The sequence below is a fragment of the Salminus brasiliensis genome, chromosome 1 (genome assembly GCF_030463535.1).
Source record: "Salminus brasiliensis chromosome 1, fSalBra1.hap2, whole genome shotgun sequence".
NCBI classification, from domain to species: Eukaryota; Metazoa; Chordata; class Actinopteri; order Characiformes; family Bryconidae; genus Salminus; species Salminus brasiliensis.
Window position 1 is genome coordinate 9,728,693 of NC_132878.1, and position 20,450 is coordinate 9,749,142.

Below are 20,450 nucleotides of genomic sequence, written 5' to 3' on the forward strand. Positions count from 1 at the left end.
ACTACAACTAGTATTTTATTTTTTACATAATAAATATTTTATTTAATACTTATTTTTTGTATTACAAATCAACATTGATATAATCAGACAAGTCAATGCTTTCCCCTGAATTCAGTCTCACTCCTAAGCTCAGCTGAAGTCCGCTCCTCCACCAGGTGGTGTGAGAGCGGTTCCGCTCCTCTCCTCCGCCTCTCCTTCTCTCGTTGACCGCAGTAACATGGCTGCGCCCTGAACACACGCCGTCAACAAACACCGAAGGCTCGTCCTGCTCGCTTACCACCCAGCAGCTCCCTCCTCTCGCCGTCAGGACTGGCTGTCAGTAACGGATGGCTCTTCGTGTGTGCGAGGCGTTTTTGAGGAGATGTCTCCCGTCGCCTGGTCGCGTCTTTCTGCTGGAAAGCGCGTCTCCGCGCCCCCGAGCAGGTCAGGCTGCTAGCGCTAATGCTAACTCCCCTCCTGCTTTGACATCACACTTGTTTACAGATTGCAGCACAAGCTCGGCATTTCTTTCAGTTCTCAGTGAATCGTTAAAATACAGGCAACCGTCTCTAACAGGCTGTTAATTAAATAGTGCAGATATTTTAATATGCAGACATTCTGGTGTAAGACTGGTGTTTAATATGTCGTTTTAATTTGTGGTACTTGATGGTCTGTAGTGCATCTTTGTGTCGCTTTCGTCGTGAGTTTGACATATTTCACGTTTTGTTGTTTGTTTTTTTGTTTTTTTAGATTGGAATAATTTTTATGTTCATTAGTGTTGGTTCACTACAATACCCAGAATGCATTGCCCCCCTAGCTTTTGCTGGTTGCTGGTTTCTCAGGCAAAACATGCCCTGTGCTGGTGGGCTAGCTGGTCAACCACCTCTTGACCAGCACAGTATATATTGCATGCTGGTTGACCAGCAGGGTCATGCTGATTTAACTGGCACCAGCCTGGTCAGGTTGGTTATGCTGGTCACCCAGCTGGGTCATGCTGGTTTACCAGCCTGGTCAAGTCCAGTCATGCTGGTCAAACAGCTTGTTCATGCTTGTTGAATGCTCATGCCAGACATGCTAGTCCACCAGAATACTGGTAGACCAGCTATACCATCGAACTGAGACTGAATAAAAGTATAGGCTGGTCATGAGCTCATGAGTGGGTCAACCAACTTGATCTGGCATGATTATGAACAGTGTTATTTGAAAGAGAACAAATGTTAATTCCTCATATTTATATTAAACAATATTAATTAATTGCCATAGATATACTTTTAAATATAGATAAATAGTCAGTAGTGTTTATTTCTTGAAATATCTGATAAATATTGAAAATGCCTTCAATGCAGTAATAAATTAACTACTGATAAGAAGTGATTCCACACTTTTAACTAATAGTAAATGCCAAACATATTCAATTGTGCATGATCAACTCTTCTCCATAACAGGAACCAGGCCACTACCTTCAGTGTATTCACGTCTTCCATGTCTGTAGCACACATACTTTTTTGTTTGTTTGTTTCCATCAGTATGTATATATTCATAACACATTTTTAATGCAATAAAATGAATATTTTACTAACTATATAATATTTCTTCTTGTAATTAGTGTCATATAATCTAGTAAAACAGCTTTGCAGTTCCAGTAAAAGTTCCAGCCATCGATCTGTAGACTAAAAGTCAAAGAAGAGATGCTTTTTACTGAGACATGGTTCACATAGTACAGAATTTTAGCTTCCTTTAACATTTACCTTCATGCTAGTCTTTAAACTAGGTGTCACTCTAGCTGTGCCTCTTTCTGTGGGGTAGTTTGAGCATTGGAGAGCTGTAGATGCTCATCTGAAGTGAAGCACTTAAAAATAGCTCATTTTTATGAAGTCGGTATGGCATCAGTGTTGACCAACTGACAGTCAAGTGTTCAATATCAGTGAAAAATTCACCTTGATGTAAGTTTAACATTGACCTAATCAGCTGAAATCCTGCTACTGATATTGTAACTTGTCTGTGAAACCTCTTTTTAACTTCTCTTTCTTCAGCCTTTCAACCCATAGCACGAAGCAGAGGTGGATTTCTTCTGACTTCAGCCAGTTATGTGTCCTCCAGTGTGTTTCTGGACAAGCTGCTGAAGGGCAAAGTGGCTGGCGTGGATCAGAGACCCTGCCGGCCAGCCATACTTACCGATGGAGGTAATGACGTCTCTCTCTTTGCCCTGTAAAGCATAATTTGCACTTCTTAGAAACATTTGAGATGTTTGGATCTCATATGCCTGGGCTGTGGTTTGGCCATAAAGCTTGATTTCTCTTCTCGATCCCCACCTAGCTGAGCAGCTTTCTCTGTTACTGAGGGCTCCAGATCAACCAGAAAACCCAAAGTGTCTGAGAGTGGCTGTAATTGGGGCTCCAAATGCAGGGAAGTCAACACTGTCCAACCAGCTCCTTGGCAAGAAGGTAGTAGTTTGATTGTGCAGGTTGATGTATATGAAGTTGGCGGTGATATTAACTTTCGCACTTGTTCTAACAGCTGTTTGCAGTCTCCAAAAAAGTGCATACAACAAGGTCACGTGCACTCGGAGTGCTCACAGAGAACGAGACCCAGATTGTGAGTGTTTGTGGTGATCTCAGAAGGTCACCTCTTGGTTACTAATATGCACTGGACTGAGCAGTAGTCCAGGATATAACCAGTAGTACTGAATTGAGTAGATGGCTGTTAATAATGATCTTCACTTTGTTTCCCTAAATGATTAGATTCTGCTGGATACCCCTGGTCTTACTACTCCCTCCAAAGTTAAAAGGTACGTTTTTAATATTGCCGTTTTCTGGTATGTGTGTGAGTTAGAATTTGCTGTTTTGAACAGCAACAAGCAAATACGAAGTTCAGTCTGCACAAATCAATCCTTCCATTAATGTTAAACACTGAACAGTCTGCTCTCCACAGAACAAATTCAGTCTGGCTGACTGAAACCCCACTATATAAACGTTATAGACGGTATAGACAAGGACTACTCAGACTGTTGTCAATCAACTTCTGTTGAAAGGGCAGAAAGCTGGATTTCATTTTTTAATTTTCTATAGCACACTCACTAAGCTAGCCTTTGCTTACCTAGCGAGCGTTAGAGCAGCTACTGGTTAGTCACTTCCTCGTACTGGCCATTTCCGCTCTCTCTTTGCCTGTCACTTGAATGAAATAATAAATAATAATAAAAAAAAAATTTAAAAAAACATTCCGCCTTGGAGAGGCTTTTATACTAAAAAAATCTAAAAAACAATCTAAAAACAATACTTAAACATTGCTAACAACGCTGCAATCTTACACCATTAGAGCGGAAATGCACAGTATGGGAAAGCGGCTGAATTTGCACACCTGTTCTATTGTGTGATTTTGATCCTCAGTTAGCTGGACTTTGCTGGCCTCACATCGCCGTCCATGACCCACTGGTTTCAGTTCAGTAGTAGAAGTTGAATTTGTAAGTCAGCTTTTTGACTGAAATCATGTCTGTAATGCAAGTTAAGTAGTTGGATACCTTTTTATACGCTTTACTCATACACTGAGCCACCGCTGTTTATGTACTATAGATAAACAAGACCTCTTTAGTCCATACTATAATTTCTTACCATACTAATAAGTAAAATTAGAAATAATAATATAATAATTCTGTTCTCTACAGACATCACCTGGAAAAGTCTCTTCTTGAGGATCCACTGCAGTCATTAAGAGAAGCAGATCTAGGTAAGTGGCAGTTATCTCACTCCATAAGATGAAATGTGAGGTCTGCTACCTGCCACTAACCTGACAGAATATTAGGTTTTGCCTTTAACTTCAGGGTCTCTTGTAGGTCTTAAACTCCCTAAACTCTTTAAACGCTGTATATAAGCCCATCCACTGCTTTCATAATTTACCTCAGTTTCACAGGCCTTAAAATAGAACCCTGTGGGATGCCACAAAATCTAGCACGTTAAACAGCTATACAGATGTTTTTGGTAGGATTGATAACTTCATTATTAACGTAGGGTTTAAAGATTAGTTACTATGTGTGATCATCATACCCGCATACCCTCTTTCATTTGCAGTGGTGGTGTTGGTGGACATCTCTGACAAGTGGACCCGCAGCAGGCTGGACTTTGAGGTGCTGAAGTGTTTGGCTCTGAATCCACATATCCCTGCTATACTAGTCCTCAATAAGGTAAGCGATGAGGTCTTTCCCTGCGCAACACTGCAGCAGAGTTCTGTCTCTGAATTGAACCCATCTGTGGCACAAACTTGTAATTGGGGCAGTGAGAACATAAACCCAGGGTGGTGGGCAACCACCTCCGCAGCCAGGAAGCAGTTTCAGGTTAGATGCCTTGTTTAAGGGCCTCATCCTTTAATGTTTGTTCCCCCGTCCCTGCTTCCTGTTGATCTAGGGGTTCGAACAGGCAGCCTTCCAGCCTCAAATGGGCTTGCTTCTCTAACCAACATTGTTGGGTCAAATATGTGATGATTTAGACATGCAGTTTTTTACAAAGGTAAAGGCCAGGTCCAAGAAAGGACAACCGGTAAACCAGCGGCAGGGTCATGGGTCCCCTAATGTTTATTAATGCGATCCATGGAGGCCCCACTTCACACCTTGCAGGACAGGAATTTAAAGAATCTGCTGCTAACGTCTTGGTGCCAGGTACCGCAGGTATACTTTCAGAGGTCTTGTGGAGTCTATGCCTCAAATGGTCAGATCTGCGACCTGAGTCAGTATTTGACGAGTCTCTTACACACAGGTGGACCTCCTGAAGGACAAAACCTTGCTGCTGGACTTCACAGCCGGGCTTACAGAGGGCATTGTGAACGGTGAGAGACTGAAGGTCAGCAGTGTGGTGAAGCCGTCCCAGAAAGAATTTGATGAGAGGCAAGTCCAGCAGAAAGCTGCCCAAGAGGCCCAGGCTGGAGAGGAGCAGTTCTCAGGTACAGGAGCACAGGCCAAGAGAGGCCTAAGCTCAGAGCAGCTGAGGGGCCTGAAGAGCCGCAAAGGTTGGCCTCACTTCAAGGACGTGTTCATGCTGTGTGCTACAGACATGGAAGACGTGAATACACTAAAGGTACTGGCCTGGTTCCTGTTATGGAGAAGAGTTGATCATGCACAATTGAATGTGTTTGGCATTTACTATTAGTTAAAAGCGTGGAATCACTTCTTATCAGTAGTTAATTTATTACTGCATTGAAGGCATTTTCAGTATTTATCAGATATTTCAAGAAATAAACACTACTGACTATTTATCTATATTTAAAAGTATATCTATGGCAATTAATTAATATTGTTGGTGGTGCGGTTGGTGGTGATCATCAACATCCTGGCCTCTTTAATGCTCTTGTCGCTGAATGCAATCAAATCCTCACAGCAATGCGCCAAAAAGTAGTAGACAGTAGAGACTGTTACTCCTCCAACAAAAGCAGGATAAACTCTTTTTATAACTTTGATATCAGAAGAAGCAGATGTCCCAATACTTTTGGCCATACAGTGCATGTTCATGTCAACAGAGGCAGTTCACTTCTAATCTTTTATTTAGCTCCTGTGAACATCTTGGTTTGGTCCATTTTCTTGGACCAGATCTTGGATAGATTGAGAACTAAGACTGCTATGTGCATGTAAACATATTCAGTGTGATTACTCTGGGTAGACGTCTTCTTAAAGAATGTAAATGAATGACTGTTTGGCAGAGATATCTGATGGTGGCTGCAAAGCCAGGCCCGTGGCATTACCACAGTGACGTCCTGACAGATCAGAGCCCAGAGGACGTCTGCATCAATGCGATCCGGGAGAGACTTCTTGAATATCTCCCTCAGGAGGTGCCTTACACCATATCTCCGGTAATGCCAAACTCAGCCCTTCTGCATGCTGATAATGACATTTCACACAGTGCAGATCACACAAACTCTCCCTCTGTTACAGCCCTAACTGTCGTCAAGATCCACAAGTTTCAAAAGTGTGTAGAAACCTCAGTATTTCTTATGCAAGCTGTTTGTGCACAGCTGAGCACCTGCCAGCAATGGGTGCACCTTAAAGGTGACTCATATTGCTGACTCAGTTTTAGCCAGTCAGCCAAACTGTGATTTGTCAGATACGAAACATCATTACACCAATGACTATAGACAAAAAAGGGGCGCCATGGTTAGATTTTCTTGCTTCCTATAGAAAATGCAGCCAAAACTGTTGGTCATGTTGTCAGATTTAAGAGACCGCAGTAAAGACCAGAGATGGAGCCAGTCTCACCTACTCTTTTGGTAGACTCACTTTTCTCAGACCAGGTGTTTCTCAGATCACGTTTATTGAGCTAACCGCGCAGAAGCAGAGCGGATTTCCCCCCCTGCTGGATTCACAGTTTGTCCAGTAAGTGGAATGTCTCCACAGTAAAATTGCAGCTCATGTAAGTCCACTACAACTCAGCTACTCAAGTAATGAACAGAAAGGGCACCATACTGGTCCTGTAGACAATTGGTTTCCTCCAGTCAAGGCTGTGAATCACTTCATTCCTGTGTAACTACTAAGTGTTACTGCAGTAACAGAGGCTCCACACACAGCAGGATGAAGAAAAAAAACATTCAGGGTGTAGAGCAACTAGGGGGTCTCAGCTGAGGCAGGAGTTAAAGGACATGTGATGGAGAGTGAGGTGCTTTCAGGGGCCCATGCTATGGAAAATCCCCTTTTTGGAAGTGTATGTATGTAAGCATTGCTTTCAAGTTTGAAACAAACTTGAGTGTTCTGAAACCAACACAATCAAAATTAAACATACAGGGTTAAAATTATACATACACCCACTCTGATTATTCATTTTATTTATTTTTGTTTATTACTTTATTGATGCTAAAAAGTTCTAAAATGTCTTTAAACTTGCCAAGGCCTCTTAACTTCCTGCTAGTGATCATGATTGGCTACATCTGGGAGCTTCTCTGGTCCTTCATAAAAAGACTTGACTTGACAGCACTCACTGGGTTGATCAACGCATCATACAATTGGAAAGCCCAAGAAGCTCAGGGCAGATCTGAGAAGGATATTTGTAGATTGAGAGTACTGTACGAGGCTGAGTACAAAAATATTACCAAGTCCAGCATGTCTAACTACAGTAACGTTAGCCTGCTGGCTGGCTGACTAACAACTGATTAGATCACACTGGCCACTTTATACTAACTCCAGACTTGCACCAAACAAGTGAAGATCTGGATGCATTTAGGCGTGCATTTGTGAAGCTACGATTGGTGACACTTCAATGTTAGTTAGCAGTGTAAGCTGTTCTAAACTCAGGAAGCACACATCAGATATAAAACACGTCTTAAATGATGATCTTCATCTGAGGTAAGTTCTGAATCATGCTAATTAGATTTTTCACCAAACTATTCCTTTAAATTATCTAAATTGACGTCTGCATGTGTTTGGACGAATGGTGTGTGTTCAGTCCCGTCCTTCCTAAACCATCCTGTTTCTTCAGTTCCTCTCCCCACCGCACAATCTCTGTGTTGTCTACTGTAATAACATTAAAGATGACCTTCACAGCAGATAAAGCAACTTTGAATGTCAGCAAAATGAAAATAACCCCAAAACTTTGCGACATCCCACTTTTGTTCCCTCTGAATGCTGGAATTTACACATTGCTGGAACAGTCTTTGTGCTGACTCCCGTCGTCTTGCCGTCTGTTCTGCAGCACATCGAGCTCTGGAGAGAGGATGAGGATGGCAGGTTGGACATATCTGTCAAACTACATGTGAGAAAGAACAGCCATATGGTGAGAGAACTGCTTTTTCTGCTGTTTCCCCCCCAAAAAACACTCTTTCATCCTCTGACAGTGCAGTTACCTTGATCCCAACAAGACTCCCACAGAGATATGTAGTAGAAGAAAACATTTGAATAGAGCTCTGTAAAGAATGGTAAATATTTGAGAGGATTCCTTTTATAAGTCATGCATTTTTAACAGGCTGGAGTCAGGGGAAGTGGGTTTGGTATTTTTGCAGCTTTTTATAAGCTCTGATGAATAGCCATTAACAGCTGGGGATTCAGAACAGCTTTGTGCTATTGACTGTTTCACTTCCCTTCAGTCCTCTCTCTCCATTTGTCTTCTCTCTTCTTGTATGTAGTCTATGGTGATTGGTCCTGGGGGTCAAGTTATGGCCAAGATAGTCCAGGAGGCAAGTGAGGACCTCACGAACGCTTTCATGCAAGAGGTGCGACTGAAAATATCCGCCCGTCTGAGGGACTGAAGTGAACGGTTCTGCTGAAGAGGGATAAAGCGTCGGTCCAAGTGTTTTGCTAGAATGTGTGTGAACAGGAAATTGGGACTCTAAAGGATGCATTTGGACGCCATTGCTCAACCCTCAACAAATGATTGAATTCCTTTCTGAACGGTCAAATAATTTTTCCAATCACCTTCCCCTTTTCTGAAAAAAAAAAAACTGAGCTGTGGAGCAGTAGAACTGTCTTCTCTGGCATGATGGATGGTGCTCCATCACTTTTTAGATGAGTTGGGGAGTTGGTGGATGAGGTAGGGTGGTGATCATCCAACATCCTGAACTCACTAATGCTGTTGTCGATATCAAATCCTCACAGCAACGCTCCAAAATCTAGTAGAAAGTCTTCCCTGGACAGTGGAGACAATTACTCAAACAATAGCAGGAAAAACTCAAATACCCTTGATTACAGAAAAAACATTGAAAGAGCAGGTGTCCCAATACTTTTGTCTGTATAGTGTACAGTAAAACCAGCCACTGCATCTTTTCAAACTGACGCTACACCTCTGGAGAGATTGACATGTTTGGAGAATACGAATAGCCAGTTCTGTTGAGTCATCTAACAGAAGCCCATGTTGCTAGCATTAGTCTGAGTGATGAGGGAGGGCTAAATGGGGGGACCAATTATGCTTTCTCAGACATCTGGCCAGGGATGGCTGTGTCATCGCCAAGGATTGAGCTTGCTGTCTCCCAATAATAGGTCCAATGCACCACTCGGAAGTCCAGATTTCTAATCATTGTTGATTGGAAACCTGATGATCTGTGAGGAAGGAAGACATCTCCTTGTTTGCACTTTTTCGAAGTGTCTTGTAGCCTCTACAGCAGTTGTAGAGCTACGATAGCTTCATCATTAGTAAAGCAGAGGGATACATTGTGACTGCGTCAGCAGTGTTCCAGTGGCCTCATTAAGAATGGCTGAAGAGGTGAGCGTTTTGAATGGACTGACTTCAATCACAGGTCTTTTCCTACAAGTCAGAACAAGTCTTGAGTCTGTTGAGTATGTAGATCGTCCACAGTCTTGTTCATTAATTGTCTGTATCAATGATTGCAGGTTTTGTTGGGTTTCTGTAGAAGCTTGACTTGTATAGAACCATTTTTTTTAGAAGGTTTGTAAAAAAAAAAAAAAAACCTATACAACCTTCTGACAAGCGAAGATCTGTTTAAACATCCATCAGTCTTTCAATCATCATGGTTCTGTATGTAAACACTGTCTTTGCTAAAGAATCCTTGGAGAACCCTTGATAAAAGTAATGGTTTGATGAAAAAATAAATGTCAACAATTTTTATTTTAACTCTGGTGTGTTCTTGTTGCTATTCGTCCAAATCGCTGCTTGTAGAATAAGTTGTTTTGTTTCCACAGACAACTAAGTTAAATGGAATTTTTAAAGAACCACATACAACAGGTTCTGCATCATGGAAAAGAGTGATTTAACCAAATGATGTTTTAAACATTGAAATTCTTTGAAGTTCTTTGAGTCATCACGGTTAAAGGTATGAGCATTGTCTTCACTTACATTTCAACAATTGTCTACTCAGTCACCCACAATCATGGTTGTTTGTCATTGGTTGTAGTAAAAGTTGTGGGGTTTTTAAGACACTTCAATAGAACCATTTAGACGGTTCTTTAAATAACCATAAACAACAGGTTCTGCAGCATAAAGAATGATTTAACCATGACATGAACCTTGTAAGCATTATAATAGTTCTTTGAGTTATCATGGTTCTGGATGTGAACCTAATTGCCTTTACTGAAGAACTCTTGAAGAACCCTTTATTAAAAGAATGGTTTAGCAGTAGATCAAATTTAACCAATGTTCTGCTCAACTCCGATTTAGTAGATCATCCATAGTCATAGTCGTTATTTGTTCAGATCATTGTAGAAGTTGGACTTCTGTTACTTAATGCTTGACTTAAATAGCCATTTTTAGAGGAACCACACACACTGCAGGTTCTTCATCATGGTGAAGGATGATTTAATCATTAAAATAATAATTTAAGGGTCAATATCAGGGTTCTATATGTTAACTCTAAACTTCTTCAACTTGAACCATTTATTTAAGGAGTGGTGAGATAAAATCTAAATGAACCACATTTTTACTCAAATCAGATGCGTTAGCTCATCCACAATAGTGGTCGTTATTTGGTCCATATGTACTGTAGTAGAGCTTGTTGGGTTTTTATTGACGCTTGACCTAAATAGAACCATATACAGCAGGTTCTGCATCATGAAGTAAAATGATTTAATCATGAACCGAAACTTTTAAGCTTCCATGTGTTTTTCTGAGATGTCCTGGTTCTATTTAAGTACGCTGCTTTTATTAAACAACTACATCTGGATAGAAATAATTGTCTACTCAACTCAGATGTAGTCAATCACCCAATGAATGCCTGGTGTTTTCACATGTTTGCTTGTTTGGTTTAGTCCTGGAGTTAAAATGAAACTGTTGCTAAAGAAGACTCGACTCACCCAGATGTTTTTGGTAAATGCTTGCCCACACACTTCTCTCATGCTGCATCCAGGTCTTTGTTAAGGTTGTGCAGTATTGTCAGTGTGGTCTTGGCCATGGTGTGACTTACTGTTGACTCTAAAATGGACAGAACTGAACACTGTAAGCTGGAGGGCTTGCCATTTTGGTCTACAGATATATCCTGATTATGTTTTGTTGGTTTTAGCAAGGCTTGTTAGCAATGTTAAGTTCCAGCACTGAACTATAGGGGTGTCAGAAAATATGGATATATCAAAGTATCGTGATATTATGACTTGCATGACCGTAGCAACACTCAGTATTAATTTTTATTGAAAAGTTTAGATGTAAAGATTGGTGTCAGGCAGTGGTTCATTTAGTGTTGTGTTTAAACCCTCACCACTAGAGAGCAGTGTGTTGTACTCTGTCCTCAGATCCCACCGTTTGCCTTGCTTACAGTATCACAGGAAATTGAATCGTAACCCCTGTATCATGATGTATTGTATCGCAAGGTTCTTGCCAATACGCAGCCCTGCTAACCTAAACAAGCAAAATTTGGACACCATATTCCAAATTTTCCTTCAAGGTTAGAAAACCCTTTATGGATGTATTACTCCCCACATGTTTGAGGGAGACTGTGTTTTTGTGCTTCCATCCATCTCTGATATCTCCTGTGCTTTCTATTGCTCTTTCACCCACTCTCCAACTCTGTGTAAGAGCTGCTGGAGCTTAACTAAAGGTGCAGCCCCAGAGGGCTAGATTACCCCTCTAATGGAACATGAAGTGGAGCGTTAACCTGCCACTAAAATTGCCACAAAATGGCGATGTGCCGCAATTGTGCGTTTGTTCTTGTACTCTAAAATCATCACCCCACCCCAGCCTGCTGAGTTTGGCTGTTGGTCACTCCTTAGCAGCCCATGATCATTCTCTCTCTCTATCTCTCTCTCTTCTTTTCTCCTTATCTCCCCCCCCCCTCCTCTTTTTTGCTGTGTCACATCTGAGTTCATTGAGTTTAATGGCAAGACAGTCTTTTTTTTTATTAACCTCTAGACATACATAGTCCCTTCCAAGCAACAGCTTTAGACTATTATACAAAAAGTTGCTGTATATTTCATAACTATATTTAATAATGTGTAATTAAACTGCTTATTAAAATGCAAAACAACATGTAAGTTGCTGAATCAGGTACATGTTTATTGAAGAACACACTTTACATCCAACACTGTGCTGAAATTAGCAAAAGCATGTTTACGAGCAACATTAAAATTATTCAATTAAACATTTAAGAATTAAAATAATTTTTATATTTGAAATTATTAAAATAAATTAACAAATTACATTTATAAAGGATGATTACTGTTCTTTTCCATTCAATTCCTGTCAGTTCTCTTATACCATATGCTCAGCATCCGCAGCTCTTCTGGCTTGAAGCATTCAGGAACGAAGGCAGTGAGAAGAAGCAGGAGAACCCTTACCATTACTAAACTCAGTAATGGTAACGGTTTAACCGCCTCCCTCTATCACAGAAAGTGCACGGCTGTGTGTGGTAGACCACAGAGGAGGAATGCCACCCTGGATAGTACATCATCTATACTGTAGTGTCTCCATAATGAACTTACAGTATATGATGATATCCTGTCCAGAGCACAATAGTATAGATCCAGGCAGTTTGGGAAGCTCTGAATCTGGATTGCTCTGCAAAGAAAAGTGGTGTTTAACATGGTCGGCATCACTGAATGTATTTTGAACAAAGAAATTCAAGATTAAAGAGATCCCAAATGACTTTTTTAAATAGAATCCTGGTACATTACCCTGTAACCTACACTGTAAGTTAATACAGTTTCATGCAGTCCTGTAAAGTTACTTTTTTAGGGAAATGTCTTTCAAAAGGGATGTAATATAGGACCTGACACCAATGAACAACTAACCAAATTACAATAGAATTTCAACAGAAATGGTGCAGAATGACTGCATATAAGATCCTGTTGCATTAATTTGCATCGTAGGTTAGTGTGTTTTGCTTCTGCTGTAAGTTACAAGGCTTTGCTTTAACAGAAATAAGAAATACACTATATATAGACCAATATATAGAGACATTGAGGGAGATTATATATAATATATTGGTCTATATATATTGTATTTCTTATTGCTGTTAAAGCAAAGCCTTGTAACTTACAGCAGAAGCAAAAACATTATATATATATATATATATAATCTCTATATATAATGGATAGATTCACCCCCCCCCCCCTTTACAAAACTCACACTTGCCATCAGATTCATCACCCTTATTTAGCTGCCTGAACTGAGAGCGTAGTTGTTTACTTCCAGGTTCTCCATGCTCACCTTTAAGGTCACTTCTCCTCGCTCCTCCTGAAGAAGGTGTTAATGAACAGCTTAATTACTCTGGTTTGACACCTTCCCTTGTCTTCCTCCCTTTCTTCATTTCTCAGCTATAGGCTCGGCGTCTCCGTTCTCCTCCTGGTGCCCGCAAAAGCTCCCCAGAACTCTAGGGCTGTCTTGGTCTCGAGGCCTCACCATTTTAATGGCCCTTACTCATTTGCATACGGTGATGACACTGGGGCAGTCTTGCTCTTATCTGCCCTCTCCCGTCTTGCCTTCCAGCCAATCAGGTGTCTATCTTCTATCAGCCTCCAAACAGTTACTCCGACCCCATCTACCCTGCACATGCCAGGACACGCCTTTGGGTCAGCCTGCTTTAACTTGGAATTGGATCAAAAAGTTAATGCTCTGAGCGAATGAGGGAAGATGTTTGATAGGGCTGTATGGTATTATTTAGCTGAATAAATGAGCTGCTCGACCCTGTTGGATCTAAGGCCTTGTGCATAAATGATATGGATATGACTGAAACTGGTTCACTTATTCAGACACTGGCTTGTTTTTGATGTTTCTTGTTTTATGTTACCTTGATTACCTGGTTGCAAGGGGTGGGACACACCTATCAATCATTAAATTCAGGTGTTTTATTCATTCCCATTGCCACAGGTGTATGAAACCAAGCACCTAGTCATGCAGTCTGCCTTTCCACACATTAGTGAAAGACGGGGTGGTTCTGAAGAGCTCACTGAACTCCAGCCTGGTTCTGTAATAGGAGCCACCGCTGCAACAACCAGTCAGTTGATGAAATGTCTTCCCTCTTAGATCTTCCACCATCAGCTGTGAGTGGTAGTATTGAACAGTGAAAGCCTTTAGGCACCACAGCAACTCAGCAACAAAATGGCAGACCATGTAAAGTTCTGAGTGGCCGAGTGCTGATCTCAGAGAACAGTGCCGAAAGGTTTCCAACGCTCTGTTAGAGCTGCAGTGAGGGACCAACTCCATATTAATGCCTATGGATCTAGAATGGGATGTCATAAAAGCTCCTGTAGGTGAAATTTGTAGGTGTCCCAATACTTTTGCCCATATATTGTGTATTAGTCAGCAAGTAAACAGTCCTTGAAGGTGGCGTGTTAAAAGCAGGAAAAGTCATAAGCATAAGAATCTGAGAGACTTTGATAAGAGCCAAATATTGATGGCTGGATGAAAAGGTCAGAGGTCAGAGCATCTCCAAAACAGCAGGCAGGTCTTGTGGTCTTGTTATTTCTGGTATACAGTGATCAGTACTTAACAAAGGTGACTCATGGCACCGAAGGCTCATTGATGTGATCCATGGAGGTCCACGTCACAACTCACAGGACCTAAAAGATCTGCTGCTAACATCTTGATATCAGATACCACAGTTACCACAGATATACACTCTTAAAATGGTCCTTTAGGAAAAGCAGTCATCAAATGTAGAACCATTTAAGCAACTTAAATGTGCTTAAATGGTTCTTTACCAGGTAGAATGATTCTTTAGATACAAGGGAAATCTCTTGTAGATGGTTCTCTAATGCACCTGTTCATAAAGGCTTCAATATAGCACCCAAATGGGTTCCACTATTGTTGCTTGAACCCTTCTTTCTTAGAGTGTGCACTTTTACAAATGAAGGTCACTAACTGTAGGTTCTTGGCTTGGACCCATAGTTCTAGGTCAAACTTTTAGGTGGTAAAGAACCTTTTACATTACCTGGAAATACATTTGCACAAGCACATCTCACTTCCAGTAATATTGCTCCTTTTTGACACTTTTATTCAAAAGAGTTTAGAAGCACCTAAACGTGACCTCAGATCAGCACGTCACCTCCACACCTTCTCCTATTAGCATATGAGTAAAACTGGTGTCACGCATTGTTTAAGGGATGCATGGTACCACTGGAATCACTTTGGGATCAGACAGATGTTTGACAATATGTCCAATCACTTTTTTATGATGTATTTGTGGAACTCCAGAAGAGCACAACGTTCAGGTGAAGTTGGTCTTCTGCTCAAAATATCTGTATTCATTCATCATACTGCATTTATAGCCCTACTGGAGTCAGTGTTATATTGCTCTATGCTGAGCTGATCCAGGTAGATTTGTGGTACACAAAGACTCTCTAAAGCATTTTTACACCGTATGTCCAAATGTTTGTGGACAACCCTTCTAGGGAATGCATTCATCTTCTCTAAGCTTGTCCAGTCCCTGTAGAGAAGTATTGCCAATAGAATAGGACTTATGGTACCTATTGGCACCATGCCTAATGCCCAGCATGGGCTAGAGGGCAATATTGCCCCCAGCATTGAGCTGTGGAGCAGTGGAACTGTGTTCTCTGGAATGATGGATGGTGCTCCATCACTTCTGAGATTCTCCATCAATTCTGAGGCCTCCCTAAAGCTCTTGCACCACATTGCTCTTTCCAAATCTAGTAGAAAGGCCTTTTTCCCTGGTCAGTAGAGACAGTCACTCCAACAAAAGCAGGATAGACTTTTGAATCCCCTTGATATCAGAAGAAAATGAGAGAGAAGCAGGTGTCCCAACACATTTGTCCTTATAGTGTATGTTATATTTGCGTAGTGTATGTGGCCTGTGCAAAGGGACCGGCACATTACAGACAGTGCACAGTTTGTATGTAGAGCAAGTTTTCCCAGCCAACATGCTCAATTGGGGGGGGGGGTCTTGTTGGTGGAGCGTGGGCTAGAGGGTTTCATGTAGGCATGGGCTCTGACTGGATATGTAAATGTGTTGTTACTGGGATCCAGTTAGGTTTCCTAAAAGGGCCCTATCGTTACAGCCCACAGTTCCATTTAGGCCCCATGTGCAGTGTACAACCCAGATGGGCCCATCATTGACCCTGGTGGGGCTCCAACTTGAAAACCACATATGAATTCCCAGTTGGACTAACCATACAGGCCCCACACGAGCATGTAATAAAAGTTCTTATAAATATATGACTATACTTTTATTTATTATTGCCCAAGTATTTAGCAAAATTAATATCTTGTATGGATTCCTCACAGGAAAAAAGAGTAACTGTGGGACCTTCAGAGTTTTTATATTCTATATTTCTGATGAATTTGAAGTTCTGACAGCTTTAGAAATGTTAAAATTACTGCAATAAAATGACATAAATGCAATGTTTGTAGTTATCTGTGTAAATATCCCTGACTGAAAGTGGAATTAAAGTGGCGATGGAGTGTAGTTTAAAAAAGCTCAGATTTGAGTTATTTGGTCAGTGGGGTTATAAACTTGCTGACCCCCAATATAACAGACAATTTGTAAGCCTCAAGACTTACGACTGCTAGAACCCTGTTACCATCTTAATGCTCTAGGCAGCATCCAACTTCAGGTTGTACCCCCCAATTAAATGATGCGGGAATCTTAAAAATGTGCACCCAAGAAAAGGTTCCCACACAAGCCCGCTTAACCAGTGCATTAAAGACTGTGAACGGATGTTTATTACAAATCTTACAAATGAAATGAAATACAATGCAACTTCAACTCTGCCAGTGCCGCTTTCTTAAAGGGACAATACACTTTTTAAAAGGACCCCAAATTTAAGTGAAGTGCACATAAAGTAGCAGGGTCCCGCTTGTTGCACCTAGAGATTCTTTAAAAGGGGCATGGTCCTCTTAAAAGGGCAATAAATTAGTAAAAAGGTCCCACCTGCTACAATTTACACTTAAATGACATATCAAACTTCACACCCCTCAACCCGAACTCACCATAATAATAGAATGCTCTAGACTACCATGGATTATTAACAGACTATTAACAATTCAGTTCCAATTCTTACGATTCTAACTGAACTCTTAACTAACTCAGCCTCACACTGCTTCAAATCCCATGTGAACATATTCCAGTGCCCTCATATGCATACAATTGTCAAAGCAGTTCACTGAGGCACAGCAGAATTAGTTCGGAAACTTCCTTCACAACCGATCTATGATCAAATTAGAAATTTCCCCTGGTCACTGTAACAGGCCTCGATGCATCTAGATGAACATATCTCCACATCTTCCGGCAACCCAGCTCAGGGGCTGGTATAGCAGTGACCCCAGTTGATTGTCAAAGATTCAGGCTCCCCGGTTTGGGTGGAGTGAGTGAGGGTGTTGTGAACGGCCAGACATAACGACCAGATAAGGCATTGGGAGTGCTATCAGCTGCCCCAGCACGCAGCCTGCTGGCTATGCTCCTTTTTATCTTCTACTTCACATAGGTGGACGTTTCCAAGAAGTACAGATCACTTACTAAGGGAGGAGATTCCTGTGGCCGGCCAGACATGAACATAACTGGACACGGCCTTGTATTAAGTGGCTTTGATGAAAGGACGTGGCCTTACCTATTATATATAGTGCTGATCTTTACAGCTATTAATCCAGCACACAACTTACTGGATACTGTTGTAGCTACAAACACAAGGTTCCTCTTACCTTGAATGATTCAGTTAAATCAGTTGAGCAGCTAATTACTGTATTCCTTTACTCTGAAAAAGAGGTCACATGACTGCTGTAAATATTGTACGGTTAAAATCCTGATGTCCTAGTTCCTATGTTCTAGATATGTTCTAGATATGGGGTCAGAACTGGCTATATGTAATATATGATATTTTAGTAATGTGTTTAAACGGTTAATTGGGTTTGAAGAGACCTGTAGAAGCAAAATATAGCACAGACCAAGCCCATCAGCATTTTATAAACAAGGTCACACACCTTCCAGGACGCAGACGGGATGTTGAGTATATGTCACTTAGGCACTTCATGGGTTAAGGTGTAGGACAAAGTGCTGTAAGGAACCTTTCACATCTTTTAAATGGTCTGCAACACATATGCCACACGTGTACCAGACGCCTACATGTAATAAGTCTGACATGACATAACCTACACAAGCATTTATAAAAGGGCTAGACCTTTTATATGATAGTATGAAATGTGAAATGACACTGTAATTGAGAAGCGGGCTTTTGGATGAGTATGTTTATGTCAGCTGTCAGGAAAGGCTTTTGTAGTGTAGGCCTTATGAAAGACAGGCCTTCTAAATGGTAGCTTGAACAGGCTGTTCTAGGTAAACTGGACATCCAAGCCAAGTCTAGTTCTGGACTAGTAAGGATTTTACATCAGTCGGCATTTATTGTCACTTGGAACTGCATTGAGGATGACTCTCATTTTTATGAGAGAAGATTAAGAGTAAATGATTTCATAAAATGAACAAATTACCAGAAACAATTCAATTGATTACTTAATCAAATAAATACAAATAGAAATTAATAAAGCAAAAGTGACAAATAAATCTGAATTAAGAGTAGGTAAAATGTCAAAAAATGTGATCAGGTCAAAAGATATTAAAGCATATTAAAGTGCTGAAAATAAAAACATTAACATGTGAAATGAAGCTAAAACAGTTAAATCACCTAAAAATTAAATGAAGAAAAATAAAAAATATTGAATATATTATTATTTATATATAATACACTCCATGGCCAAATGTTTGTGGACATCCCCTCTAATGAATCAACTTAGCTGGTTGGTTGAAGGCTGCACCCATTGCTGACACACAGATAGAGAAGTATTGCCTATAGACTAGGACATGAAGCAACACAAATATTGGATTTATAGAAAGAACAGGAGGAGCTAAAATTCCTTACAAATGTTCTTACTTCGTCGGACAGAATGCAAAGAATCAGTTTGCCGAACTCAAGCCTGGAACTCAAGCTGTGGTGAGGCAGAGCTGACCTCACTTCCTGTGTATGTGCCTCTTGAGGGACGTGAGCTATGGGACAAATTCAGCCACATTGGAGATGCTGATCACCAAAACAGGCAGGTAAAGGAGGGAATGTGATGTCCAACTCCACAACAGTTCAACCATTTCTGTAGCAGAATCATATGTACAAATGCAACTACATGTTCAAATGCATGTGGACACCCCTTCTATTGAACACATTCAGCTACTTGCATCCATTGCTGACATAGATGTGCAAATGCACACACACACAGCTTGTCTAGTCCCTGTAGAGAAGTGTTGCCATTAGAATAGGACATTACATGCTCTACATTCTAGAGCAGAGGTCTTCAAATCTTGACCTTGAATCCAGTTTCCAGTCCTGGACGTGTGATCTTTGGTAGGTGTGAAACTACAAGGCCAATCAGTTACATTTACTGTTCCCTTAACCTCTAGTGAGACCAAAATCCAGGACTGGAAACTGGATTCAAGGCCTGGATTTGAAGACCTTGGTTCTAGAGAAACTTTGTTTACAGTGGTGGTGAATGGAACAAGACACCTGAGGAGTTTAATGCCTCTGAATGCTAAAACATGGAAAGCTGATCACATGAGAGGGTCTTGAGGTACATGCAGGGTGCTGTAAAGCAAAATAGAGCTCAAAATAGTTTAGGTATCACTTTACTTGGATGGTCCATTGTAGATGCCTTGTGGATGCTCACCTGACATTCATGTAAATAATGTACATAATTGTCTATTGGATGTAACTCTACACCTAAACCTAGGCCTAATCTTTACATTATCCTTTGAGGGTTGAGTTTAGGGGGAGATATAAGGTTCAAGTTAACCCCTTAATACTCCAAGGTGTATTACACACCAAGGTGTATTACTCAGTAACTACAGGCACTTCTGTACAAACGGGTGGGGCTATTCATTAGTAGTGGAAGTTTGTACTAGGCATCTACAATGGACCACCCAAGTAAAGTGATACCATAGTTTTTCAGGCCAATTATTTTCAGATTGATTGCTAATTTAGCATTAGCAACATCACACATTTAATTCAGTGTAGGTCACTCATGGGTTTGGATAGTAAATAAAATGGCTACATTTGCACTACAGACATCGTGACCCCGGGTTCTCATCACCACCACTGTAAAAAAAAAATCCAAGTTGGTCAGTTTGAGGTGACTTTGAGGTGTCTGCCACGCAGACATTGAGACATTTGAGATCATGTGACGTAATATCCTTGTTTTTTGAAATGCTAATATATCTCATCTCAGTTTCTTCTGCTGGTCACCATATTGCTCCACTCCCCACAGACCTGAGCGAATGCTCAATGGCACTTTTTATTGCTTAAGAATAAACTATGAGGTATTTGTCATGGTGGACCACAGTTCTTGACAAGGTTAAGTTAGCCAAGACACTGAGGTGGAGGAAAACACTCCTGTGTTTAGAGTGTCATTACCCACACTTCCTACCATTGACCATAGTCATTCCTTCTAGGCCTTCTGTCTAGGCTTGGTCAATAAAGGGGCTTAGGTGGAAGTTGCCTTTTGCTGTTAAACCTAGACCAGTTTTGAGGCTGGGCCTTACCGTCCATATGGACTGAATCTGGCTTGAGGTGGCTGATCTTGGAACAGTACAAACTAGAGGGGCATATCCTTCCCAGACCCAATAAAGGAGCATAGACA

At 41.0% G+C, this 20,450-nt stretch overlaps 1 protein-coding gene across 1 annotated transcript; it reads left to right on the top strand.

Moving 5' to 3' along the window:
* Positions 1-207: 207 nt before the first annotated feature.
* Positions 208-9,512, top strand: eral1 (Era-like 12S mitochondrial rRNA chaperone 1). The gene is made up of 11 exons (XM_072663134.1): positions 208-423; positions 2,013-2,162; positions 2,296-2,423; positions 2,497-2,574; positions 2,721-2,767; positions 3,641-3,702; positions 4,044-4,156; positions 4,725-5,042; positions 5,662-5,811; positions 7,641-7,721; positions 8,071-9,512. The coding sequence occupies exons 1-11, from the start codon at positions 327-329 to the stop codon at positions 8,191-8,193; spliced, it is 1,347 nt and encodes a 448-aa protein (XP_072519235.1). The 5' UTR covers positions 208-326; the 3' UTR covers positions 8,194-9,512.
* Positions 9,513-20,450: the final 10,938 nt, after the last annotated feature.

Excerpts from the sequence above, each read along its gene's own strand:
- eral1 (XM_072663134.1), top strand. The coding sequence starts at position 327 with ATGGCTCTTCGTGTGTGCGAGGCGTTTTTGAGGAGATGTCTCCCGTCG. Across the intron at positions 3,703-4,043 it reads ATTAAGAGAAGCAGATCTAG|TGGTGGTGTTGGTGGACATC; the intron begins GTAAGTGGCAGT and ends TTTCATTTGCAG. Across the intron at positions 4,157-4,724 it reads CTATACTAGTCCTCAATAAG|GTGGACCTCCTGAAGGACAA; the intron begins GTAAGCGATGAG and ends TCTTACACACAG.